The following is a 27,804-nucleotide window of genomic DNA, read 5'->3' as shown; positions in this document are numbered from 1 at the left end:
TCCCGCCGCCCCCCCCCCCCGCTCGTTTCCGCGCCCGCCCCTCCGGGGCATTACCCCTCCTCGGCCCCCCCCCCCCCCCCCCCGGCCCCGGCTCGGGGGCCAGGTACACTTGACGTCAGGATGTCTGTCGTCGTTTTGACGTGTAAACACTCATTTCCATTTCGGCTCCGGAGGGTCTGGTCGCCGCGCAGCCCCGGGCAGCCGCGCCGGCAGCAGGCAGGGACCCGCGGCGCCGCCGCCCGCTCTCCCGCGCTCGCCTAGCAACGCGGCGCCCCGCCGCCCGCCGCCCGCCGCCCGCCGCGGCCATGGACGGGAGCCGATGGCCCGGCCGGTGCGCAGCCCTAGCGCTGCTGGCCGCCTGCTGCCTGGCCCGCGGCGGCGGCGCCGAGCGGCAGTTCCTCAACGAGTGGGCGGCGGAGATCCCGGCGGGCCCCGACGCCGCCAGAGCCATAGCGGAGGAGCTGGACTACGACCTCGTGGGACAGGTATAGCCGGGCGGGGGGGGCGGCCGCGCAGCCCCGAGGGAGCTGCCCCGCGTCGGCCTGCCCGAAACTTGTGGCCCGGCTGCCGCTCGCCGGGCGCCGGGAGTTTGAAGCCCCCCCGGCCCGGGTCCGCATCTGGCGGGCAGCCCCGCGACCGGCCGCGCACGGCGCTTCCTGGGGAACCGTGCGGGGCTGGGCATGGCGCTTGGCGCTCCCTGAGGGGAACAGGCAGGGTCCCCGCCGTTCGCTGAGGAGGAGACCGGGCAGGGATCAGGCAGGGCGCTCCCGCTGCTCCTGAGGGGACCGGGCAGGGATCAGGCGGGGCGACTCTGCTCTCCAGAGGAGACCGGGCAGGGATCAGGCGGGGCGACTCTGCTCTCCAGAGGAGACCGGGCAGGGATCAGGCAGGGCGCTCCCGCTGCTCCTGAGGGGACCGGGCAGGGATCAGGCGGGGCGACTCTGCTCTCCAGAGGAGACCGGGCAGGGATGAGGCAGGGCGCGCCCGCTGCTCCTGAGGGGACCGGGCAGGGATCAGGCAGGGCGCTCCCGCTGCTCGTGAGGGGACCGGGCAGGGATCAGGCGGGGCGACTCTGCTCTCCCAGAGGAGACCGGGCAGGGATCAGGCGGGGCGCCCGCGCTGCGCCTCAGGGGGCCGCGCAGGCACAGCCATTGTCCCTAAGGGGACCGGGCACTGTCGGGCAGGGCACCGCGGTCTCCCTGAGGGGACCGGGCACTGTCGGGCAGGGCACCCCCGCTCTCCCCGAGGGAGCCGGGCGCGGCGGCCCTCCCGCAGGAGCCCGGGCCGGAGGGAGGCGCGGGCAGCCCTGGCTCCGGCTCCGCGCCGCCCCCCCCGCCCCGAAGGCCCTTTGCCACCGCGGGGCTCCTCTCCCGCAGGCCCTCCTGCCGCTTTTTTGGGATGCCGTGACGTCAGCGTTGTTAGGGATGAGTAACCGCCTTGAGGTAACAGCCTCGTCCCACCTCCAGACGGGGGTCCTGCGCCAGGCGGCGCGTCTGGCAGCGCTGGGGATCCCGCGCCCCCGCTGCAGAGCTGCCTCCCTCCCGCACCGCGGCCCGCGGTCCCCGCCGGGTGGAGGTCACGGCCCTGCGGCGGGGCCCGGTGCTGCGGGCAGCCCCTTCCCGGCCTCCTGCCCAGGCGGGCGGGCGGTACGGTCGGCCCCACAGCCTTGGCACCGTCATGTTCTTCAGGCTGTCAAACGTAGGTGTGATCCCACCGCCTCTGTGGCTTTCTTTCTGCCTCTGGAGTCAGTGGATTCGCCCTCACTGACTTCACACAGCCCCTCCTTAGGGAAGAGGGATGTTTAAAGCCAGGACGGTACACCCAGCGTTCTGGGTGACCAGTGACTGCGCAAGTGAAAATGCCAGTTCAGTAGGTGCCTGTACAAACAAACCCTGCAGTGAAGTTTCTGAAGTGACATGAAGCTTTTTACACCTGTTCAGCTGGAACCCAGGAAAAGCAGATAAAACTGGAGTGTGACATACATAAAACCTGTCCTCCGAAACATGGTCATGTCAAGGTATGTCCATGAGTATACCAGTCACTACTACAAGTGCCACGTTACTGAGTACTGCAGTAGTAACAGCTGCTACTTCACTAGCTTAAATGAAATTATTCCTCCTATTTCTTCTAGCAGCGCAGAGACTGTGATAAGCACTTGCTACTTGAGGAGTGTTGTTTAGTTCAGACTGAAATATCTAAAGGCTAGTTTCTTGCTCTTTTGTCTTTTAAGCACAATGAATTCAGTCGAGTTGCATTTGTTGGTATTTGTTTGCAGTGGGGAGATAATCATCTCTCAATACTTAAAGTATGGCTGTGTCTTACAGATTGGATCACTCAAAAATCACTACCTATTCAGACATAAAAGCCATCCAAGACGGTCTCGAAGAAGTGCCATTCATATCACTAAAAGACTTTCTGACGATGAGCGGGTGAGTGTTATATTTATTCTTTTTTATGCGCTCTGTTTATTCTGTCTCCTTATTGCTAGCTTTGTAATGAGGTCACAGGCAGGCTTTCCTCATTTTGCAATTCTAATATATTCAGCCATCCATACTCATGCTGAATAATACTTTATTATTCTGTCATTAACAGGCAGATTCTGACCCTCCCTTACCATACTTTTTGCAAGTGCTTTCCAAATGAAGATTTAAGATATGCAGCATTGCAGAGGCTTGGAATTTTAGATGTCGGTCTGTCACTGATGAAAATACGAATGAGGAACCACAGGGCTTGATTCAAAGTAAAAATTATAGATGCAGTAAGCTTAATCAGGCCACGTCTGTGCAATTACCATGGGAATTAGGTTTGGTTTAAAGCAACTGAATAATTACCATGGGAATTAGGTTTGGTTTAAAGCAACTGAATATTCAAAAAAAAAAAGGAGATGGAGGTTAAGGGCTGAGGTTTTGCTGGATTCACTTCTATGACAAGCTAAAACCCTTGCTCAAAGGATCCATCACATGTTCTAGGCTTGCAGTCTTTTGATACACTGGGATCACACAGCAATTGGGGAGCCCGCACACTGGAGAGCTGGGGAGCTAAGGTACAATCCACTGGTGAAACAGACTCCCCCTTTATTTGACTTTATTTAACAGAGAAGCATGTCTGTTTGTAAATATATTGAAAAAAATGGGGCGGGTGGCAAATTGAAGAAGCAGACCAGAATGCTGTTAACCCCTCTTTAAAAGCAATTTCTGGCAAATTTCAAAACAATGGAATTTGAATTTCAAATCAGCATTATTGCAACAAGCATTGTAAAAACATGAGCAGTCCAAAACATGAACTAAACTAATTGTGAAAACCAGAAATATATCATATGAGGAGGACAAAATCACTTGAGAATGAGCAATTGGTTATCAGGAGGTTTTAGGTGCAAGTGTCTTCTAGGAGGAAATACTCTATATGTAGCTACAAGAGTTAAAGGAGGAGGTGAGACAGGGTATTTTTTTGCCTGTTCTGTTTCAAAACTGTACACTCCCGTCTATCTCCTTGCAATCATTGGTTTAACAGTTAAAGGCTTCTAGGTGAAATCATTCTGAACTGGGGATGTCCAACACCACAGCTTTAGTGTAAATCAGTGTTTTAAGTTATACCCATACCTATGATCAGATGCTCAATGGCATCAGATAGTACAGTGTTCACGAGCAGAGCTTTGGTTGCAGTTCCTCCCTTTTTTGGACATATTACATTGAATGCATCTCTCACACAGGCAAGAATGACCATGTTTAATATGCCAAATTCTAATGTCATAAGTAGAATGGAAGCAACTGTGTTAGACGCATGACTGCCAAACATTGCAGACTTGCATACTTGGATCCAAAACCAGAGCTTCAAAGTGCTGCAGGTGATTTCCTAATTTGAGTCTAATTTCCCTGTTATTTACCATCTAGTATGCAAATTAACTGTGTGAATGAATTGGATGTAATTATGTCAATATAAGTATATAAACACAAAGCAATCATGTAATGCTGTGTAGTTGGTTATACATGGACCGTTGCTCCAAAGAGCTACTCTAGTTCAACAACAGCCTATTTTAAGAGACTTAAATTCAATCTTTAAAAAGGGAGAGAGAAGGGAATCCTGCCTTTGTTTGTGTAATGCTTTCATGAATTTTACGGTATGTTGTGTGAAAGCTGGGCTAAAACTTGGCTGTGATCTGAATATTTATCTGCTTCCTATGGATGTCCCAGTGTTCATTTTAAAACAGGTAATAGCTGTGAATATATTGAAGGGATATAATTATCTGGTTCCCTAACTTCTTCCAGTATTTGCACTATTCTTGAAAGAGACCTGAATCAAGTTTATCTTCATTGCTTTGTATCAGAGACTGGAGGTTTGGCACAGGGCCTTTGGTTTTTGCTGTAGGTGGATGGTTGGAACTTCACCCAGCAGCTAAGTGACAAACATTTGGCTTGTTTGTCTGATACATGTGCTTGGTAGTTTCAGCTCATTTCCCTCAGTGCAGTTGTCCACATAAAAAAAACCCCAACCAAACAAGCATGTAAGTTGTCAATTGTTAATTACTGCTGGGTGATGAGGAGGCCAAGCTTTGCTGTGGGTAGGAAAGAGAGATAAAGGTAATTGCTATAACCTGTGCCCAAGTGTGTATGGCCCTCGATATCAATAGAGAGCTTTAAAATACTGATACTTGTATGCGTGTATTCATCTTCTGTGAGTGACTTTGGCTTGTAGGGGTTTTAACACTAAATATATAGCAAAGGGAATAGCATTAGAGAGCTTTCAGTGAACATGCCTGGCATAGCTACTGTTTTAAAGGGTTTATGTTCTGATATTGAATTTTCACTAGGCTCTCACTAGGAAATCGTATTTTCATCAAATCAAAGTACTTTTATTTATCATTCTAATTTCTCAGTCACTCTTATTGTTCCATATGTGGTGATAGGTGTAAGGACCATAAAGCCATTCTGTGACAGTAGAGAAAAATAATGAAATCTATTCAGACATTCAAAGCAGAAGGTTAGATCCAAGGCATCCTGTTCACTTGAGGCTTGCAGCAGGGTGCTGGCAATCTAACGAACCTGAGTTTGCTTTGCTCATTTGGAAACTGAGATCAAAACCACTAGCTTGATCTGTGTCAGAGTGATGGTCCAGGTACTAGCAATGAATAACATTTTATTCGCATTTCCAAAAGGAGCACACAGCCCAGAGTGAGGTGTCAGAATTAGGGTTTGATTTGAACGGGGTTTAGTAACGTAATCAAGGGAACTAAGTGGGATACACTTCTAAAATGCAACCTAGGGACTTAGAGATTGCTGTGTCCATGCACAAACACTGTGCAACTCCTTGTATCAGTGCTTTAGCAAAACACCCTGAAGCATTTTGGCTTTCAGTTGCCTTAAATGGAATTATGCCCGTGATAAAGTTAGTCCAATATTCATAGCTTACTAATTGATCACACTTCAAAACACCACTGGGAAGGAGACGTGAAGGTCCAGCTGGGCGATGAGTAGCAGCATCATTATAATTGCTAGACCAAAGCCAGAGATAATCTTTCTCCTTTCCTTTAAACTCCCAATAGAAATAGATAGGGATTAAAATGTAGGTTGGAGAAAGAAGCAGGCTGTGGTTTTGCTTGTTTTGGTAACAACCACTCTTTAGATAACCTTCTAATCATACTGCACATTTGGTATGAAAGCCTGCATTGTGTGGCACTCACAGGAGATCTACTGGTAGCTTGTACTTAATGATTTTCTAGGAATTGATTCTGTAGTATTGTGATTTCACCAGGTCCTCCTCCCCGAAGTATATTGCACTACAGTATAAATAATCCTCCTCCCTGCATCAAACTTTGCTCATTTTGCTTTAGGCATCAAAGTTTTGCTGTGTGAGGAATCCACTTATCTTTTAGGCTGAGAAAGTCCTCACCTGTGGAGGCTTACTTGTCATATTTATACAAATAATTGTAGGTATCATGGGCAGAGCAGCAGTATGAAAAAAAGCGAACTAAGCGTGCCACCATGAGAGACTCAGCAGAAAACCTTTTCAATGATCCTATGTGGAATCAGCAGTGGTATCTGGTAAGATTTTGTTTCATTGTGGAACTGGGGATGGTGAATTTCAGTTGTGCTATCAGTTGCAGTATTGTACTAGTATCGGAATGATTGCACTGAAGACAGTAAATGGAAGGCTCCCTCCCATTAGCATAGGCTATAAAAATGGGAGATCTCCTTGCATAATATTTCCAGGCAACCTTCTATTTTCTTCAAAGTGTCGTTTGTACAAAGATTCTAAAAGGCATTTCAGGCTGCTGCTTAGGATGGGTGTTGATATTAGAAAGTGCAACAGTTAAAAGCTGCATTTATGCTAATCTAAAAGTATTTATTTGCTCTTGGCATATAAGAAGTCCCTTACATGTCTGAAGCTGGCCCTGTATTTCTTTATTAAAATCAGCAGTGCAGAGTGCATGCTCCAGACGAAAACAAAAGCATATGCATGTATGTGACAAGCACCTTCAGACTCTTGGATTGAAATAGAAGAGGGTCTCTACAGCTCACATGTTCAGAACCTCAAAGGAAAGAAATTTCCTGAGGTCTGTAGTTTCTGTCTGCATGTGGTAACTCAGAAATACAGTTGGTTATTGGTGTTTCATATGGCTTCCTTCGAGAGTCTGTATTTCCACTACACAACTAGCTGTACCTTCAGCCTAGGCTTCATTGCTTTCACTCAGAATAGGGATGGGACTAAAGGTGGGTATAACAACTCAAAGAGAATGGTCAAGCACAAATGTGGCCCAAGTAGCAGGAAATACCTTTCTTGCTCTTCATTTCAGCTTAGAGAAAGCAGACCAAATGCTAGGCTGTTTGTCTAGTGTTTTACCCTCTCTTTCCTGTGCTTGAGCTAAGAAAACCAGATTACAAACCACATAGCATAAAATATTTCTATGAAGAGGCCTGCAGACTTCTTTTCAACATAAAAAATGGTTTATCTTTAAGAATCTAACTTTTCATTGAAGCTGATTTTCTGTTTGCTTCTTTGCCTGTATTCATTAGGAAGCAGGAAATTTCCAAGGTGTGTTGGACAAACACACAAACACACACAGAATTCAAAAGAGCTGTTTTGTGAAAAAAGCAATGTCCTGCATTCCAGGAGACATAGTTCCTTTTTCAACCTTTCTGTGGTTTTCATTCTTTTCCCTTTAGTTTTCACACAGGAAGCAGAAACATGTTTACCCTTGTTTGCAGTACCTGTTGAGTTTTTTTTCTGATTAAATGCATGAATGTGTTAAATATTTTCTTCCAAAATATGTTCCTTTCGTTGTAGTAAATAGCTTATTATTGCCTTATTATTAAGCTTTGATGGCAATTGTTTCTATCTCTGTTCAGTGTACCTTCACACATCACCAGAAAAAATGATTATTTGATGGATTCTAGAGAACAAAACTTGAAGCCTCTAATAATTCCCTGAGTGGCAGCAGTCAGAAAATAAAGCATAAAATGAAGGAAGGGTAATACCCGTAACAAATTTCTTTTTCTGAGTCTCATATTTTATGCAATGTTCCTGCAGATACAAAGAAACGGAAAACCTGTGGTCAACTAATGCAATTTTGCACAGAGAAACAGAAAGAAAATGCTTTTGTTTACATCCGTGTTTTTATGGGGGTTGTAAGCAAGTTCGCTAGATTAGATGTATGTACTGCATATTTAACATTAAAGAAGAAAAAAAAATCTATTTAGGAGCTACTCTTCAAAGCGCTTGCTGTGGAAGAGAAGGCTGTAGGATGATTCATGCTTCCAGTTGATTTACCACAGGAACATTAATGAGGGTAGTAAACAGAAAGTTGTGATTCAGCACAGTTGTTCCTAACCAAACGACTACCTTAATTGTTTTATCCATTAATTATTTTGCTCTGGCTAACTTGAATGTCAAAGGAGAAAACACATTTGGAGAAAATGCAGCTCACTGTACTGTGGGGCACTGTCTTGGCTTCTCATCAAGTGAAAAGAACAAACATAGCAGGTCTGATTATTAACTCAACGTTCCAAGGTTCATGGATGCATCCCTATCATTCCCATGTTTCTGCTGCCTGCCTCCAATAAATTCCAGATGCTCTTTGTTTAGAGGTGGTCTTCAGAGTTCTTCAAGTAATGGGGTAAATCTTTCAGTGCTACAAGTATTTGAAGAAACTAATTTTTGTTTTATCTTTGCAAAATTTGAGCAAAATGTGCAAGTTCAGGCTGGGATGGTTTAGAGCATCTTTAGAATATGAGTTTGAACCTGTGTGGTGTAAATGGATCAAAATGTTGACATATTTTAATCCTTTCTGTCCCCTAGCAAGATACAAGAATAACTCTTAATCCTTTCTGTCCCCTAGCAAGATACAAGAATAACTCCATCCCTGCCCAAATTGGATCTCCATGTTATGCCTGTATGGCAGAAGGGGATTACAGGCAAAGGTGTTGTCGTCACAGTACTAGACGATGGCTTGGAGTGGAATCACACTGACATCTACACTAACTATGTATGTTTGGGTGTTAGAATGCTATGGAATAAATTAATCAATTGTAAATTTGATTGACACTCTTCTGAAGATTGCTTTCTGTTCTGTAAGTTGGCTCTGACAGCACAGAGGCTGAAATCTTAGGCATGACTTGGAACCTGGTTTGTGTCACAGGAAGCTGAATGTTACTTCGCAATGTTAGCAGGGTGGGGTTTTTTGTCTTGTTTTTCCCCCAGTGGATTTAGTTCCCAGGCATGTTTGTATACAGTGGTTTAATGCTGAATTACTAAAGCCATGTGAAAAATGTATGGAATTGTTAATGCCCATCAAATTCTACCAGCTTGATTGCTGTCAACATAAGGCATACCAAACAAATAAATATGGACTCTAGAGCCCATTTTGTTACATGTTTTAAAATGCAATTTCTAGTTGTCTGAATTAATTTTTTTTTTAAATGTAGGATCCAAAGGCAAGTTACGATTTCAATGACAACGATCATGATCCCTTTCCTAGATATGACCCAACAAACGAAAACAAGTGAGTAGCCTCCTAGTTGTGTGAAGAGAACAAAACAGTACATTATTAATTTGTACTAAAGCAGGGAGATGTAGAGCCAGTTTCCCAGGACCACACCCAGACAGCTTTCGAATATTTCCAAGAAGCGAGACTCTACAAGCTCCCTGGGCAACCTGTGCCAGTGCTGGGTCACCCTCACAGTGAAAAAGTGTTCGTTGATGTTCTGAAGGAACCTCTTGTGTTTCAGTTTGCACAAACATTTGCACATAACATTGGCACTAACACTGGAAACTAAGGAAATTAAATTCCCAGATGAAGAGCTTCATAATTGTCGTCTGCCTATAATGTCCTGAATTTCTTAATATGTTTGTATATGTAAGGTTCTGATACATTTCTGTAAGATGAAGGGAACAATCTGTTCATTGTCACCGTGTGTGTTTCAAGAATGATACCTCCTAAGCAGATTTTGACTTTAGTTCTCTGCCTTGCTCTGCGAATTTTAAAAGAATATGTCTTTTATGAAGGCCTCTGGAAGAGACTGTGTCTTAGACGAAGCTACTAAGAAACCCCTCCCTTCGTATCAGCTTTTGTAGCTAAGGACACTACTTTCTGGTTCTGGCTCTACCTTTTGGACCAACAGAACATCTAGCCCAGTGCATGTAATGACAGGTGAAGTCAAGCTTCTGACCTCTCATATGGGTGTGACACACGGTCAGACCTTGGAGGAGGTTACATGCAGTCCTGCGACAATATTTCTGTCTCTTCTGAGGCAAATAGAAGCTTCGTTTAGACCAGATTTGGCCTCCATGTCCTCAAGGTGATAACCTCGGAAGTTTTGAAAGGCTTGAATGCAAGACAACCAGGCAGTTCACATAGTGGGCTTGTGTGTCTTGGAAGGAGAGAGAAATTTTGTCTGATACCCTCTCTAGAGATACTTCTTTGATACTCTGTAGAACATGTTGATGGATCTGTCACACATAGGTGTGTCCATGGTAGTTCAGGTAGGGGTTTTGTCCATCAGAAGGAGAAGAGCATGGACCTCTGTAAAAGCTGGTACACAGAAGAAAGTCAATTTCTTAAACCAATTAGGATGCTGCTACTCAATGAAGATACAGTAAGAAGCTGATGCACTGGTTCCCTGTTGTCTATCAGACTATACAGTAGCACCCACAACATAAATCAGTGCATGGGGAAAAAAACAACGAATACAAGGGTGAATATCCCATGAATAAGACATCTGAAAAATGACATTTCTACTTTGTTACAGCATTTTGTAAGAGCAAGAAGCCATTACCCTCTTGTTCTGGTGACATTGTCTCTTACATCTACCTGTATTACCTCTAATCTTTACTAATAAGTAAATGGAGTTCAGCCCAGAAACATTTAGACACTTCCTTGAGTAACAATCTGTAGCATTAAATAACACAACTCTTCTACAATCTTTTATGATTACACTTACATTAAGGTTTTCTGTGTTGTGGAATGAGAATCAACTGTGGCAAAAAAGAACTGCATAGAAAATAATTGGTTACAAGAGGAATGCAACAATGGTAAGGATGCTTTAAAGGCTCACTTTCTGAAATCCTAAATAAATGCAGTCATTTAAAAAGAAGTATCTAAATGTGTGATGAAAAAAGACCTGTCTCATATTTCCTTCTGAAGTTTAGCAACTTTTTAGCCCCATATTTTTATGCTACTTTTGCACTCTACTGAAATACTGGTAGCTAATAGGTCTATGGACTTCAGTGTAAACTAGGTAAGATATTTATCATCTCTTCACAATGATTCTTTGATCATTCATTTAAAGGAAGACTTCTATCAAATCAAGAAGGTTAGCAATGAATCTTTGTGTACATTACACAAAGATGTTATAAGATGTTTATTCTTGCTATATTTATTCAGGCATGGGACACGGTGTGCAGGAGAAATTGCTATGCAGGCCAACAACAGAAAATGTGGAGTTGGAGTAGCCTACAATTCAAAAGTTGGAGGTAAGAAAAGGAAAATAATTAGATGTCTAATATGTATGGAACCAGACAGATCCTGTGAAATGCTGAGTGTTTTCAGCTACCATTAATCTGAAATACAAATGATCGGTCCTTCTCAGAAAACATCAATCTTGAAGTATTAGGCTAAAAAATCCTGTCTGGCCATAGTGCAGAGTGTTACTTCTATATGACAGCATTCCTTGAATGTCAGTGAACTTTCTGGAATTTGGTTATCAGTTGAATATAAGTAGAAACAACAGCAACAACATTGTAGGTGGTGATGGTGATGATAATAACACCAACAACAGTAGTAACTAGTAACAATAAGCAATAATAACAGCAGCTACAACCTGTATTGTAACCAGAGATTAGACTGTATCTTTTAAGGAAGGATGAACCCACTTATTATAATTGGTTATCCTAGAAGGAAGTGGCATTGGGGAGGAGAGGGACTGAGTGGAGTAAAAGTAAGAATATACAAATCTATACCCAGCCTTTCTTGCAGCATATTGTTTCCATCTACACAATTACATTGGAAAGGTCATGTCAGTCAAGATACTTGGAAGTGCTGTGGTTTTTGTTTTCAGCAGCTTACTTCTCTACTATCATCATAAGTTAATTCTGAAAATAAGTAGTCTTGCTTGCCGTTCAATCAATGCTGCCTTTTTTTAAAGCGGTGACTAAAAGTTTAATCCATTAGAGGTTTATGAAATAGTCATGATCACAGTATCAGTTGCAAATGGTTATTTAGCTCAGAGGAAGATACTTGTACAGTCCTAGTTTTTCCATTGCTCCCTTTTTTCCTTTTAAACAAAGGGACGATGAGTGGCAATTGACACCCATAACTGCCTTTCCCACCATTTCAGTCTTATGTTTGTAGGTTCCCATTTACTCTGCTGAGCTGTCATAGATGTCAGCCTTGCAGTCTGCCTTTGCCATAATACATTATTCTGTCATGCCCTGTTTAAATAAAATATCTCACTCATAAGATGAAGATGCCAAATTTTCAAAGCAGGGCAAAATGGATGAAGCTGCGAAGATGGCTGAACTCCCGCTGTGCCCATATTTTAAGGCACTTGCATCTACAGAGAAGATTCTTCCACAGTTATTTGCATATGCTTTGTGTTCATTTGCAAATGGAGACTACAGATCTGTGCAGGAGTGATTTGTCTAAAAACATGAAAATAACAGGAGAAAAAGCAGTCCAGCAATCCACATCACTCAGAAAATACCTGTGCAGGGGAGGAGAAAGATTGAAAAGTGGAAAGAAATTGTAAGCTGTTAAATATGACCAGCCTGATTAAAGTAGGGACGTAACAAAAATACATTCAAAGAGCAATGGAAGGTAGGAGTAGTCTTCAAAAGATTCAGGTAAATCTGGAGTGGTAAACATTGGAAGGATTTTTTGATCTTCCAAGCTATACAGGATTCATTTCTTCGTGGGCTTTTTTTCTTCTGTTTTTTTTTTGTTTGTTTGGTTTGGTTTGGTTTGGGTTTTTTACATCCATGAAATGACACATTACACACTTCTATTTGACATTAGTTCAGGATGACTTCTCTAAGTGGCTGTTTGCTTGTAGCAATTGCCATATAGGATAAATCCAGCGGTCCACAACCAATGCCTTCTCTCTGCTAGTCAGCAGTAGCTGCTTTAGGGAGAGAAACCCTGATGTATGGAACACCTTGTTCTCTAACCTGCAGCATCAGAGGTTGTTTTAAGTTTGTCTTGATGGGTAAAACAAAACATTACACTCAAAATTTTTTGTTTTCTGTGAAAATACTGACTTTAATAATCCTGAGTGTTCTCGCTGGTCACATTGGTGCCTGGCTGTATTTGGAAACCTTGATTAGTCTCGGTACTTTGTGGCTGTGAATCCCATAGGCTTTTCTGTGCGCTGTGTGAAAAAAAATTAATGCCAGTTTTCAAAGTGACACCTTTCAATGTTCCTTAACGTTCACCTCTTGTTCTGTATAGAGCTAAGAAGTGTGTGTGTATTGATTGCCTCTGGAGTAAAGCAGGATGTGTATATTTTCACGCATACCTAACCATAGCACTGTGCTATGATATTTCTCTGGTGCTGCCATGGAAATCAAATGATTAAGAAGCTCCATTTTACAAAGGACTGGGCTGAGAGTTCCTGCACAGTAGCGTGTGGCTAAAAATAGCCTTCTGCCAGGCAGATACATGTATGTGTCTGAAATTACCTTGGGCTTTGCCCGCTTTTGATTTTGTGGGACTGATGATGGGAGCAAGCATGTGCAAGAATAGGAAAGAGTTTATGCAAGAGGGCGTAAATGGAGTGCTTAAAGAAATACCACTGCAGTCATCAAATCCCCGAGTTTTAACAAGCAGGATTTTTGGTGATCACAAAGACAAGACAGCATTTTTTTCTTGAACTGTTTTCATCAGTGTATTGTCAGTGTGCTTTTTTTCTTCCTTATTACATTATTTATCAGCAGAGCTGGCTTTGTCTTCTTCTGTGGGAAGTATCTGTACACTACTGTCTGCATTCCCAGTATCTCGTTATGTGTTGCAAGCTCACACCCGGAGCTTGCAGTTATTTCCACACAGGCAGATCTTTGCTCACAGTGCACTGGTATGAGATACTCACAATTCTGAGCCAACTGAAAAATGACTACTCAAAATTTTATGAGTGTAAGCCTGTCTAGGGTAAGTGGTGGGTTTGCCACCTGAGGCACAGGATATACCCTTGATTCTTTTATTCTTTTCCCAGCTTTGTAGGTGATAGTGGAGTAGCAGTGGTTGAGGAGATAACTCCTTTGTCTGTTTTTGCCACTAATTAATATGAAATAATAAAGCCCAGCTTTATCTCAGAGTTATTACAAGTCTTAGAAGCCAGTCATTTGGGAAAAGAATTATGCTTATAGTTTTGTGGGTTTTTTCCCTGCCTGATAGTATAAAAAAACCAAGACACTGGGCTGCGAGGGCGAAGGGATTTTTTTTATTATTTATTATTATTATTATTATTGTTTTAATAGAATCGCCACATTTTGCCTGCCGTGCTTTGGAAAAATCCTCATTTTGTGGAAAATACTAGAAAATGAGTACTCATAATTCACCAACTACTGATAATGGTGCAGCTGCTGTAGTACTAACTTGCCAAGTTCAAGAGAACCCAGACATTTTTATTACTTGAAAAAACAGGCTGAATCCTGACTGCTGTGGCTCTTATATTGCTGCTGTTGCTGGGAGAGCCATGCCATAGTGCGCATTTTGACAGACTTCCTCTGTTTCTATCCTTCTGCAGCACTGGAAGCTAAGGATTTGCAGAGCAAGAGATCCAGTGCAGGTGAACTGCTGTCTGCCACTGAATTTTAAGTACCACTGAGATCAGGCTTGCTCTAAAGAAGATTAGATCATTCAGTTTCTAATAAAATGTTAATGGCTAGATATCTCTACCGTCTCTGGATTGCTCACAGTAGAAAAAATGCGGCAGTAAAACAAGAGTGAGAATTTTTTGTGGTGCAGATTGAAGAGCTAGTGTAACAGCAGCATCACAAAGACAGCAAATCTTTGATGACTGTGAGGACAGAGTGTTTTAGTCAGAATATTCAGAGCAACACCTTTGAACTAAACTCTTAAACATAAAAGTAATGTTGACAAAACCTGTTTAATTTTAGTGACATTTTGGCAGTTTGAGAAGCCTTTATTACAGATTTCACAGAGAGGAAGAAAGTCAAGGAAATGCTCAATGCAATAAGAAAAAGCAGGGACAGTAAGCAAAACGTCATCATCTTGGGTTTCTGTAGAGAGAGAGAAAGAAGTAAATAAGGGGCAGCCAATATTTTAAGAGGGTTTTTGGTTTTTTTAAATGTTTGTAGGAGCACTGAGCTCTGCAAAGGAAGTGTAAGTGCACTGTTTCACACTGACATGGACTGTCCTCAGTATTACATGAACAGCAGTAGGCTGTGTCTGCAGTAGTTACGATTTAATTTTGCTGGCAACTTTACCAACAGTTAACAAAGACAAAGAGGAGGGAACAGAAAGTAAATCCAGTCTGCTGCTTTTTTTCTGTTAAGGTATACGAATGCTGGATGGAATAGTCACTGATGCTATTGAAGCCAGCTCCATTGGTTTCAATCCAGAACATGTGGATATTTACAGCGCAAGCTGGGGCCCTAATGACGATGGCAAAACTGTAGAGGGACCCGGAAGGCTGGCACAGAAGGCTTTTGAGTATGGGATTAAACAGGTATGATGCTTAAGAGAAAGATACAATGAAACGTGGCAGAGAACAGAATTTTAAAATGGTTGATACCCTTATGCTTTCTTCACTCAAACATATTTGAAAAGAAGGAGATAGATTTTAATGGTACAAGTCAGAGAAATTACCAGCCAGAACAGGACTTTTAAAAAAGCACTTGCTAGGGCTTTCTAAGCTGGTTTTAAGCTGCTATTTGCCACAGATAAGCTTTCTTTTTCCATCCTTACTTTTGCTGCCTTTGTCTTGCCCTACCCCCATCCTTCTCTGCTGCTTGTTTTGCACTGAACAGTAATTGGATTTCTGCACTGAAAGCCCATAAAATATAATACAAAATTTCTGCTTTGTGAATATTTTGCTGGGTGAAATAGTGATGCATTTTAGCACCCTGTGGATGGGCTTGTATTGTGCTAATTGCATTAGTTTATAAATTGGTGTGTATCATGATCCAATTAAAATGAAGATAGTAAAAATTCATGATGAAGAGTGGTGGAAACACTGTTTTTACAGTTCTTTTTTTATATTATTCTCTTTAGATCTGGTTGGATGATAAGCAGGGTGCAAACTGAGAGCTACCAGGGATGTATTAATAAACTACTCTTCTTGGCAGTGAGGTGAAAAGATACCTAAAAATGGACAGGTACTAATAGAGAAAGGAAGACTGAATCAGAGATGGGAGAGGAGGGAAACTGAGGAAAGTTTGAAAGACAGAAGCAAAGAAAAAAGATTTTGGGAATAGGGCAGTTAACATTAGCAGACAGGAGAGAAAAAGAAAAAACAGTCTGACAGCTGACAAACATACTTCGAGGGAAGAATGGAGACCAAGAGGAGTGGGCTGGTGATGAACAGAGTTCTAAATCCATAGGTAGACAGCAAGAGAAGAGAGATTTAAAGGCAATAATTAGGGTACCAATGTTCAGCTGTCTTACTCTGAAAAAGCAGGTTCTTTGGTGAAGAATGTGTCGTGTTTTACAACTTGTTTTATTAGTCAAGGGGAGCAAATTTACCCATTCAGTTGTCAGGTTGCCTTTTGCAAGGATCTAGATGATCTCCTTTCTGCTTAAAGTCAGCCAGAGCTGGGGCTGCCAATGACTTTCATCCCTGTCACCTTACTGCTGGCCTGGTAAAGCACTGAAGCTTAATCTTAGCCTTAAGCATCCAAGAGGTGTCAGTAGCATTCTTAAGTGAAATCAAAGCAGGTGTTGTACATATACCAGTGCTTTTCTGGACTGCAGCCTTTATTCTCAGAGAAAGATACTATCTCATTTTCTGTAATTGACATGGCTTGTCCTTCCCAATACTTTTCTTCAATGTTTTTAAAATGTTTTTAACGTTTCTTTTAATATTTTAAGTGCTGCAGTGCTTTAGCACTTGCATGAATAACTTCAAATTGCATCTGTGTGGGATGATAAAAATCTGTATTTCAACTGCAGTTTCCAGTGAATGTACATACACATTAATATTGAACAACACAGGAACTTCTGCTTTTCATGTGGAACATGCTTTTTTCCACCTGAAGGACTAGCATAGCTTAAGACCAGGTAGTGTGATACGTGTTTCCCCTATGACAGCTGTGCTGGTTTACATGCTGTCAGCTGCTGGCATTGGTTGTTAGCTTACTGCTCCTGCATTACACACTGGAGACCAGAGCAGGGAATGAATGTGGTTATGTATGGAGACTGTAAGAGAAGGGAGGGTTTCCAGTCAGATGCACTTGCTGGTTCAGTGTGTTTCAGCAAAGGAATGACAACTGTGAAAGGCTTCTTTACAAAAAATAAGTTGGTGGAAAAGTCATATCACTCACGTCATTCATACTGCTTACCCATAGCTCTGTGATTACAGGAAAGACAACTGAAATAACCTCTTGCCATTTCTTAAAAATAATGGGCATTTTTCCTAGAAATGGTCGGGAACAAAACATCAGCTTGTGGGAAAAATTACCTGTTGAACACAGACTGTGGTTTTAACTTAAAAGCCTATTCTGAGGAAAGTTGCTGTACCTGGAACACTAAACCTAGACCAGTCAGATAGAGATATACTGTAGGATGTGAGGTAGGATAGCTGGTTTCTTTTATCTCTGTCTTCTGTAGTGCTTATGGAAAATCATCCTTTTCTACCTGAAAATTATTAGGCTTAGGGGAGGGTGGGGGTGGGGAGGAGGGGTGGGGGGAGGGGTGGCAACACCACTTGGTAAGAATACGTTACAGGGACTGATATCTCTTTTGATAACTACTCATTTCCATTTTCTCTAGGGCCGAAATGGGAAAGGCTCCATCTTTGTATGGGCTTCTGGAAATGGAGGCCGTCAGGGTGACAACTGTGACTGTGATGGTTACACTGATAGTATCTACACTATCTCCATTAGCAGTGCTTCTCAGCAAGGCCTTTCTCCTTGGTATGCAGAGAAGTGCTCTTCAACTCTGGCCACAGCATACAGCAGTGGGGATTATACTGACCAAAGAATTGTAGGTTGTTTTTACCAGATTCAGAACAAATATAGAGATGTATTGTATGTGTAAATAACAAGTGAGAGCTCTTGAATGCTTGGTTTCAAGCGCCTGCTTTATGTTATGTTTCATATGCTTAGTGCTTTTGCCTTGAAACATTGAGGCATTTGTAATACAAAAAGTGATTGTATTCCTGGAACATCTTCTACTGTGAAGCAATGGCTAAACAAAATCATTGTGTCAATGCAGTTAAATCGGCATGCTGAATTTGTCTGCTGTTTGTGTATGACAGAGCTCTCTGCATGGTTTCATACAGTCCTTTTCTTTGGAAAGGGCAAATGAAGAGAGACAGAGAGTAAAAGGTAAAAGAAGTTAGTGTACTGCATGAGTCAGTACCTCTGGTGTACATTGCTTTTGTAAGATTGCAGCAGCCAACAATAGTGCTTCCAGATCTGTGAAAGGTACGCAGCAAGCAGGCGTATCAGTCTGTGTACCTTCGTTAACTGTGCAAGAAAGAACTTGTACTGAAGAAAATTGCTGTGATAAAATAATGTTGAAGTACCTATAATTTTTGTTCAGCCCTGGTGGGTGATAATTTTACATTAAACTGCACTGATGGGGATTAAAATGATGTCATTCCAAGTTAGCCAGGAGATCAGTCCTTCCTAAGTGCATACTTTTCATACCCGAGATGTAGATATATGTGCAGATGAGTTTGGTGTTTAATTTCCAAATAAAGCTTATGTTTCATTGCAAATTATAGTTCTGCTGAAGAGGGAGCAGAACACCAGTACTAATCCTATGAGCAATTTTCTAGCAAGCAGTAATTTTAAATGTTCTAGGCCCAACACAATGATCTGTTTTTATGATTCACCAGTAAGCCTGAAACACTTGATTGTGAAACCTTAGAATAAAATAAGATACTCAGTGTGGGAGTATTTTGTTCCAACACAAAGCATTTTGATACAAAAATTATAGTTGAAGTAAAAGAGTGGATTGAAATATGAACAGATTTAAACATCCATCACTTCTTCTGCTGGTGAGGAATGTATTAATATGCGCCAAGTAAAGGATAAGTGATTATTTTGTGAGTGTGGATATGACTGTATTTACAACTGCTTATTCATGCAGTCTGGGGTTTTTTGTTTTTTCTGTCAGACAAGTGCTGATCTTCACAATGAATGTACGGAGACTCACACTGGGACCTCTGCATCTGCACCACTGGCAGCAGGAATTTTTGCTCTAGCATTGGAAGCAAAGTAAGATGTCATACAATTACCTTTGAAACTCATCTCTCTCAGCCACACCACCATCTTCCCCAAAATGCTGTCTGTTTGAAGACGCACCATCTCATCCTGCAGCTCCACTTGTCGGTCAGACTTGCTCAGCCTGATGAGAAAAATAAGCAGCTACTTGCCTCAACACTTTCCTAGCAAAGCAGAACCCATATAGGTAAAAAGTGATGACTGAGGAATTTTAGTCTATTTTGTGCATTGGCAACAATTGTTTACTGAGTTCTGGTCAATTGCACTTTAAAGTGGTGAGGCTGCACATGTATCAGGAGAACGTAATTTGAAGACAATAGGTTGAAGGAGTTTAAGTCTCTAGTCAATTTACAGAACCTTTTCTGCTCATAACGAGACCTAAAATGGAAGGTACCCAAGCCTGACTGTCAGAGCGGGCAGGGAGCAGGCAGGTTCAGATCCTGTAGGGCTGGTAGCCAGAATGTATGACTTAGGGTGAAAAAGGACAGGACAGGACAGGACAATGGCTTTTTCACAGAAGACACTTCAAGTATTAAAGACTAGGCTTAGTACTTAATGGTGTAGGTTCAGCTCCATTTTCTATTGCATACTCCTTTGATGACGTAAGCTGATATACTTAGGGCCATATTTTAAAAAGTAGAGTTAATCGCAGAGAGAATCAAATACCCTGTGAATTTTCAAAGTCCAGTTCCCATAAAGACTGGTGAGAAATACTAGTTTTGCTAGTTAACTTTAAATGCCTGAATAATTTTGAAGAATCTGACCCTAATCTTGCTAGATACTCATTCTTCATTTACATGGAAATCTTGTCTACCTGGAGCAGTATTGTGAGGATAAGCATTGTGATATGATGTGTATTTTAAAATAATGGGATGCCATATACATTTAAAGCATGTTTGGCTGCAGTCTAATAATTGAGAGAAAAATGATAGGTAGCCCTGAAACAATTAACCAGGTACATTTTCTCAACAGCCCAAATCTAACATGGAGGGATATGCAGCACTTGGTAGTGTGGACCTCAGAATACGATCCACTGGCTGGAAATCCAGGATGGAAAAAGAATGGAGCGGGACTGATGGTCAACAGCCGCTTTGGGTTTGGACTACTCAATGCCAATGCATTGGTAGATTTAGCTGATCCCAAAAGATGGAAAGGTGTACCAGAAAAGAGAGAGTGTATTGTCAAAGACAAAAGCTTTGAACCAAGGTAAGAATTTGCATTAACTAAGCTTATGTGTATCTTATTGGAGCCTGAGGGTTAATATTCTGCTCAGCTTGCTCTGAACCAGACTAAGAGATTTCTTGCAATTCATTTGGTTTTGCCTTGCTGTACTCCTCAGGGATAGGCAAAGAGAATTTGTTTGCTTGCTTTTTTTAGTGTTAAACTGATGGAAATTGCTAGCATGAAGCCTTAACAAAGAATAAGATTATTATGTCTGCTTGTGCAGCCAGCATATAGGTGGATGATACTGAGACTGAACCTGATCAGATAAGATATGAATACTTAGACCTCTATCAGCAGATGGATAAAAAGATATCAGGTTTCCCAGTGCCTTTTTTGAAAAGAAACATCTGTAATTGCTCTTAGCAATTCTCCTGTGACAGGCATAATATATGTTGAAATCAAGGTCATACACTGAGCTTTAGTCACCTCCCTAACACATTTTTTGTGAAACGCAAGTGTCTCAAAGGCTCACTGAAACGACTTACCAGCCACATTCACAAGTACTTCCAGCATAGTGAGCCTAAACTGAGCTCAACATACAGGTAAGTTGTAATTAGGCACTAAGCTGGTTAATTAATAAGGGTATCTAGATTGTTTTTGCCTCCACTTGTTCACTTACTGATTTATTGTCTAGAAAATATATAGCGGTTTCAAAGATTGAAATAAGTGCACCAAAAATCTCTCTGTAGAAACATATTATAGTGTTTTGGAGTGTCACTGCTTGGTAACCTTTTTATTTATGCTGGTTTACTATCAATTTTCTTTTATGAGCTCTTTCCTTTTTACAGAGTGTTGATCTGGTACTGATGGGTGTTGTACTTTATGTTTTTTTATTGCAGTCCTCTATGCTACATTATAAAAAAAAGATCCCATGACTATGAATTTAGAATTATTTACATGGTAATTTAGATACCCCATTTTCATTAGAAGTAATGGAAATTGTGCAGAGAAAGCTATGCAGTGTATCTTTCTGAAAAGAGAATGGTGCAGAAGTTGGCTTTTTTTTCTTGAGATGGCATTGACTCCAAAGGGTTAAATCAGCTGTGCCTGCTGCAGTATTTTAATTGAATGATAAGAGCCCTTCTGGAGATCTGAATATAAGTGATACAGTTGTGTGATGTAGCTGCTTGCAAAGACTGGTTTTTTGTAGTCTCTGCTGGACAGCAAAGCGTTGACGGAAACCCTTGATGATCAAACTTGCTTGCTTCCTTCCAAGGTGTGTTGTACAAGTCTGTCTTACGCAGTGCCTATCACTTTTTCCACTTCAATATTATCTGTGCTTCCAGAACTTCCTATGTTTTCGACTGCAGCATTCAAAACTATAATGAGTGTGGAATTTGTCTTTACTTCTTCCTTTCTCATCCTTCTCAAATGGGTGTTAAATGTGTCATTTACACTTCAGATAATGATCCAGAATCAAAAGTTTCTGTGAGTAATAAAAGAACTCCTGTAATTTTGCCAGATTATTAAGAGCAAATGAGGAAGTCATTATTGAAATTCCCACAAAAGCCTGTGAGGGTCAAGAAAACTCCATTGCATCTCTGGAGCATGTGCAGCTTGAAGCAACAATTGAGTATTCCCGTAGAGGTGATCTTCACGTCACTCTGGTATCTCCATCAGGTACAGGAGGCAAAGGCATGCCTTGCTTGTGTTGCTGTAATGTGTAACGTTTATTTAATGAAAAAAACCCACCTCTGTGTTCTTCAGTGGTTTTAAAAAAAGAGTTAAATATATTCTTAGGCAAATCTAGTGACCTCCAACAGGAGCTGTGAGGACAAAGCATCCTGGGAACTAGAGAACTGGTTCTCTGAAACCCCTTTTGAGCCTTCATGTGTTCTGGGCTATTTTTGTGAGAAGAGGTTTGAAAATCATACTTCAGGAAATGAAGGCACTGTTTTTCATATGTTTTCATTCTGGCAACAGGACCTGACAGTTCATGGCAGACAACAAATTATAGTTCAATAGTGCTTATCAGCCTTACTGTGATTTAACAAACTAATGGAAAACTGAGGAAATCTGACTCCCTAGATTTCATGTATCTGTGTCTCCCCATCGGTGTATTTAAAAACATAGTGTCTGTTAGGCATCTTAGTACATCTATACTAAATGTGATTGAATATGGCAAATTATCTTGGCAATGCCCTGAAATAACACCATAAGGAGAAAAAAGAAAACCAAACCAGGAGAATGAGTATAAACGACTTTGTAGAGAGTAACGTCTCTTAGGTCAACTAGTATTATTGGGGAAAAAAGACAAGCTTTCAGGTGTGAATTTAAACATTAAGCTGATCTAATTTACCGATATTAAAGGCTAGTCTAGTAATTCACAGATAATAAATCACTCAGCCTTGGTCACATCATTATGGCAGGACCTGACTAGAGAGCAGGCTTAAGATACTGTATATGCAGTATATTTCCAAACCCTGCTTTGTCTGGGATTCCCTTTAAGACTAATCTTAATTCTCCCTTTTCTGAGTTTACTTTTTGTCCTATGGGAGCAATATTGCTGTGAGGTGTTTTATCTTTGACTCTTGGTGATATTTTCAAATTTAATTCCATCTTAGATAAGTTTTAGTTTGGGAGTGAATGTATGGACTGTCTCTAGGTACATCATAGAGGTGACAGCAATGGTAGCTGTCATTCTACCTTTTGTAGAGGTATTTCCCTCCCACTGTTCTCTTGCTCATATGTAGGAAGCATGGTTTCATCTTAGAGAAACACAGCTTTTTGAAAGACTGACTACAGTAATATGTTCTTCATCTTTGTATTTCTGTGGGTTTAGCTGAGGCAGCAATAGTCAAGTGCCACTGCCTCTGCTACAGTATCATGTTGCCATCGTCGTTAAACTGTTTATCCCTTGGTTCTTGTTTTTTTCCACTTTTCTGCAAAACAGTGCTACCGAATGTATGTCATTCCTTTTCTATATTTATGGTGTTACCTGTAAATGTATTTATAGCTTGTGATCAGGCTCCCTAGGGCTTCATTGCTCCTTATTATGTAAATACAGTTCCCTTGCTCTCTCCTTTTAGGCAAACAAGCACAACATATTTCCTGCTGTGCAGTAGAATCTCTTCTGCTGCAGAAATACTTTGTCTACTGCAGCAGTTTTGTAATAATAATAACAGTACAAATGCTTTTCACCCTGTTGGAAATCCAGGCTGTAACAACTTCCATCCACTCAACAAAACCAAAAAAAAAACCAAAACCAAAACAGTGATGAATTCAGGGTAAATCTTTGGTTTCACACCACTGCATGAGCTGGTTTGCCTTCAAAACTTCCATCTCAGAAATTTCCTTAACTGTTCTTCAGTGGAAAATGCTGGTTGTTTCTTACGTTACTTTATGTGCATGCACTACTTTTTTCTGTTAGAGAATGAACACTGAGCAAGATGTACCTTTTTAGCATGACCTAATGTGATAGTTTTTATGCTTTTAAATACTGCTATGAAAATAGTTAAAGGAACCACTAGCCCAGAAATAGCATGTGTCCCATTCCACAAGCCACTGTTAAATAGTGTATTTTCCAGGTTACCTATTCACTAGTGTGCAAGCTGAGCAATGGGAAAAGTCAAAGCCGGCATGTAAGAAGAGTCACTACTGTTGATCTTGCACTTACACAGGGACCAGCACTGTCTTACTGGCTGAGAGAGAGAGAGATAAATCTCCCAATGGCTTTAAGAACTGGGACTTCATGTCTGTTCATACATGGGGAGAGAATCCAACAGGCACCTGGGTTTTAAGAATTACTGATGTGGTAAGTATGTACATATGTTAACTAGCTGTGTTTGGAAACTAACACAGATAAATTATCACTAACCACTACCAAACATGTTGAATACCGAGTCTTCTCATTAAACAAGCTACAGCAAGAGTGTATTTAAAGTAAACATCCACCTGGTTTAAAAATCAAAGGAAAAAGTAGGGTCAGATATTCTTGTTCTTTACATAAGTGCAAAGCACCATCCTCACTTCACTGACATGTACCTGTCAAAAAAAAAATTGTGCTTTTGTTTTCCACACATTATATGTCACTGAAAGAAATCACTTAATATAATTTTCTGTGATTCATGGAGTGAAATATGTAATCAGATTAACCTATGATTAACTGCAAATTAGGTTTCTCTGCAGAAAAGAACACAGGATAGATCTAGTCTTCTTTTGGTGCATGTGTATAATTTTCATTAACTCAAAACCTTTTGAATTAATGAATTTCTGGTGACCTCAGAGAGCTGTTCTGATGTATACCTTTCCCTAACTCCTTTCTTAATTACTGCCAAACAATGTTTAAGGATTAAAGCCAAGAAATCTACACATATGACAGAAATAAGTTTACTAAAATCACCTGGGAATACAGATTACAACAGTGAGACACCAGAATAAAGCTGCTTGATAGGCAACTGAAAAATCATTCCCTTTAAAGAGAGGGTGATGAAATGCACTCATCTGTGGAGAATTTCATTAAAGTTGTCTGCTAATAAGCTTGTCATTAGGGGTCAGATCGTGCCAGAAACTGAATGCTTCCTATCAGACACTGAGCCTCCAACCCCTGTTGGCCTCAAATTGTAAACAGGAGGATAATGCCAAGTACTCAGCAGATGGACGAGGCAGTAGAAGTAAATATTATTATCAACCATATAGTGTTAATACTGCAGGCTTATAGATAACCCCATGGTTACAGATATCCTGTCCTTTGTATTTAATGTAATGCATTTTTTTGGAACAAAGTTAAGCTGAGCATTTTGCTTGTAATTATCTCTCATTTTCCATTTTCAACTGAAAAGTTCATGAAACTTAAAATAAACCAAGCTTTTTGTCCTCAAGCTTTCCTCAGCTTATAGGGTTTTGTGGTTCCTGAAATACGTTTTCATATTAATGACCCTAATTGAAATCACAGATTCCTGGGCAGAGTTACTCATAATTTAGTTGTCATGTAAGTTGCGTATGTAAACTTTGGTGTAGACTTCTATTAGACAAGAAGAGCTTCAGCAGCTATCTTCAGTCACTATAAACAACTGAGCAAAAATTCTGAAAGAAGCTTTGGTAAAATAACATTTTAGTGTTCTCTATACTTGTCTCCCACTTTCTACTATTTAAATACTGCTACCAAAAATAATGGACAAAGCATGTATTGCTCACTTCCACATGCTGTGTTTCAGATTGCTGTGGTACACCACTACAGAGTATTATTCCAAATTGCTATTCCGATGTTAACTTTTGTGAGGAAATTGCCAAGGCAAGGAATGGCTTATTGAACAAATCCTATTAACACAGAATACTACTTCAGTAATTTTTAGCATTCTGTGTTGTGACAAAATTCTGTTCATGGTTACATGATTAATTAATAATTATATTGCATCAAAATGTGTATTTTTTGAGTAAAGCCAGTGTATTAAATCCCACTTTCTGATATGTCCTGTCTTCAATATACCAGTCTTTTGTGCTTACAAATCATTGTCTGAATTTAGATAGTAAAAACCTTACAATTTATTTTAGTTACTTCCATCTACTTTATGATCAAGTGTCCTGTCTCCTCTTCTTACGTCCTGAGAACTTACGCTAATGCCACACTTGTCTTTTAGTCCAGAAGAATACAAAATGAAGGAAGGTTTGTAAATTGGAAATTAATTTTGCATGGCACTGCTACCCACCCTGAACATATGAGGCAGCCACGTGTATACACATCCTACAATGCTGTGCAAAATGACAGAAGAGGAGTGGAGAAGATGACAGACTTTGTAGAGGTAGTATTAAAGCAGGTTTTTTCCTTACCTATTTTTTGATTTATAAGAAAACGATACATTTTCCTAGTAATAATACACATATTCTGTATTCATTCCATCTAACCCCTGACCACTTTTGAATTGTGTATTGTAATTTTATCCATATTAAGAACTGATAGTTTTATTAATGTCTGTTTTCATTTGCCAACATCTAAGGGTTTTAGGGTGGTGGGAGGATATTGCTACTGAAGCAGTGAACTCAGTAGCTAATGTAGTTGAGTGGTACAAGGAGGGAGGAACACATCTCTGACAGACACTCTATATTTATGTAATTCTAGTGAGAAAAAGTGTCACATCTGAAAGGAGCTTTGCCTGCTGGAGTGCTTCCAGGGAGCTTGGAAGGAAGGTAGTAAGAAAAAGACATGACAAAAGTCAGGGACTCACTGATTCAGAAGGTGTGGTTAGGTGAATCTGTTGCTGCTAGCTCCATTGTCATCCCTTCTTTACCTTTCAGGCAGAGTGCTCTAAACATACTACAGGCTTCTGACAGTGACAGTGGATGCACAGGCTGGTAGCATTGTACATTCTCACAAAGCTTGATTATGTCAACATCTTTGGAATACTTTATTCATCACATTACATCAGTTTGTCTCCCTATTAAGTAATTAGGCCATCCATAATGTACAGAGAGGTTAACCTTCCTCAGCCAGGTTATGAAGAAGATTGAAGGGGACATGATTATGGTCTTCAAATACATTAGATAAGTGTCCACCCATGTGGCAGCCATGTGCAAAAAAATAAATTGGAAGAAAGTAAAAGTGGATTCAGGAGGTATTGGTGAACATAAATAAGAACCAGATGAACATAAAACGGATGTTTAGTCAGGAAGACAATCCTAGTGTAAATGAGGAAGCTATGCAGCCACATACTGCTGTGTCAGTGTGGGAGGCATAATAAACACTGCTGAATCATGCCTCTCACCAACTGTACATCTGTATCTGGCATTAGTCTTTGAAGATCTGTGTCATGGCCCCTGATTAGCCATACTTCACTGTCCTTTCCCAGGTGAGATCACCTACAGAGAAGGTTTATATGGAAGCACTGGTTCAGTCCTTTTCACTAGGGTGTGTGGCACAGTCAGAGCTGCCATCTGCACTGCATATACTTCCTTCAGTTAGACTGCTGAGGAGCTGTCTCCCATAGTACAACGAGACATGTCTTTTAATACTGGGACAAATCCTGTTATAAAATGACACGTTGTATTCTGCCAATGTGGAGTCTGAATTTATAACTTCCTACACTGTGGGGAGATTTGAGATTTTCTGCAATAATGTCCTTTTGGTAGTCCATTTTGGTGTATGACGGTCTAGTTCTTTTCTAGCTGCTAAGTGGCTCTTGAATGAAAAAATAACATCTACCCACACATAGACGGAAATCACTAATCAGAGCAAATTTTAATCCAGTCAGTTTTTCCTTGACACCTAACCTTTTTTATGCTAATCTGTATTCTAGGACCATACAACACAGGAGAACCTGAGTGAAAAAACAGAAGTCACAGAAGATACCAGCAGCAGCAGTGACAAAGCAGCAGATAAAATCCCATCAGAGGCAATGGTACGTTTGCTGCAGAGTGCTTTTAGCAGACAGATGGCTCAGAAGCGATTGCCAAAGAAGACTGCAAGTGAGAAGTCAAATATTCCATATGAACACTTCTATCGAGCCCTCGAAAAATTAAACAAGCCCTCCCAGTTGAGAGACTCAGAAGAAAGTCTATACAGTGACTACGTTGATCTTTTTTACAACGCCAAACCATACAAGCATAGAGATGACAGACTGCTGCAAGCGCTGGTTGATATTATAAATGAAGGAAACTAAACTACAGGGTATGGCACTGAGTTGGAAATATTCATTCTCCCCACCCTACACGTAGGGTTGTTTTTCTTTCCAAAGTCTGTTGTATGCT

At 41.0% G+C, this 27,804-nt stretch overlaps 1 protein-coding gene across 1 annotated transcript; it reads left to right on the top strand.

Moving 5' to 3' along the window:
• The first annotated feature begins 148 nt into the window (after positions 1 to 148).
• Positions 149 to 27,804, top strand: PCSK1 (proprotein convertase subtilisin/kexin type 1). Its single transcript, XM_055791683.1, has 14 exons — positions 149 to 485; positions 2,325 to 2,429; positions 5,928 to 6,038; positions 8,333 to 8,479; positions 8,919 to 8,995; positions 10,877 to 10,965; positions 15,004 to 15,176; positions 17,438 to 17,650; positions 18,791 to 18,891; positions 19,870 to 20,103; positions 21,584 to 21,741; positions 23,742 to 23,875; positions 25,701 to 25,862; positions 27,354 to 27,804. Exons 1-14 carry the CDS (start codon positions 306 to 308, stop codon positions 27,714 to 27,716), a joined length of 2,247 nt encoding a protein of 748 aa, XP_055647658.1. The 5' UTR covers positions 149 to 305; the 3' UTR covers positions 27,717 to 27,804.

The sequence above is a fragment of the Falco peregrinus genome, chromosome Z (genome assembly GCF_023634155.1).
Source record: "Falco peregrinus isolate bFalPer1 chromosome Z, bFalPer1.pri, whole genome shotgun sequence".
NCBI lineage: Eukaryota > Metazoa > Chordata > Aves > Falconiformes > Falconidae > Falco > Falco peregrinus.
Note: the sequence above shows the minus strand (reverse complement) of the source record. Positions and strands in the feature narration are given on the sequence as shown.

Coding starts and splice junctions, on each gene's coding strand:
- PCSK1 (XM_055791683.1), top strand. CDS start 306: ATGGACGGGAGCCGATGGCCCGGCCGGTGCGCAGCCCTAGCGCTGCTG. Junction 486..2,324: donor ACTACGACCTCGTGGGACAG/GTATAGCCGGGC, acceptor TGTGTCTTACAG/ATTGGATCACTCAAAAATCA. Junction 10,966..15,003: donor CTACAATTCAAAAGTTGGAG/GTAAGAAAAGGA, acceptor TTTTCTGTTAAG/GTATACGAATGCTGGATGGA.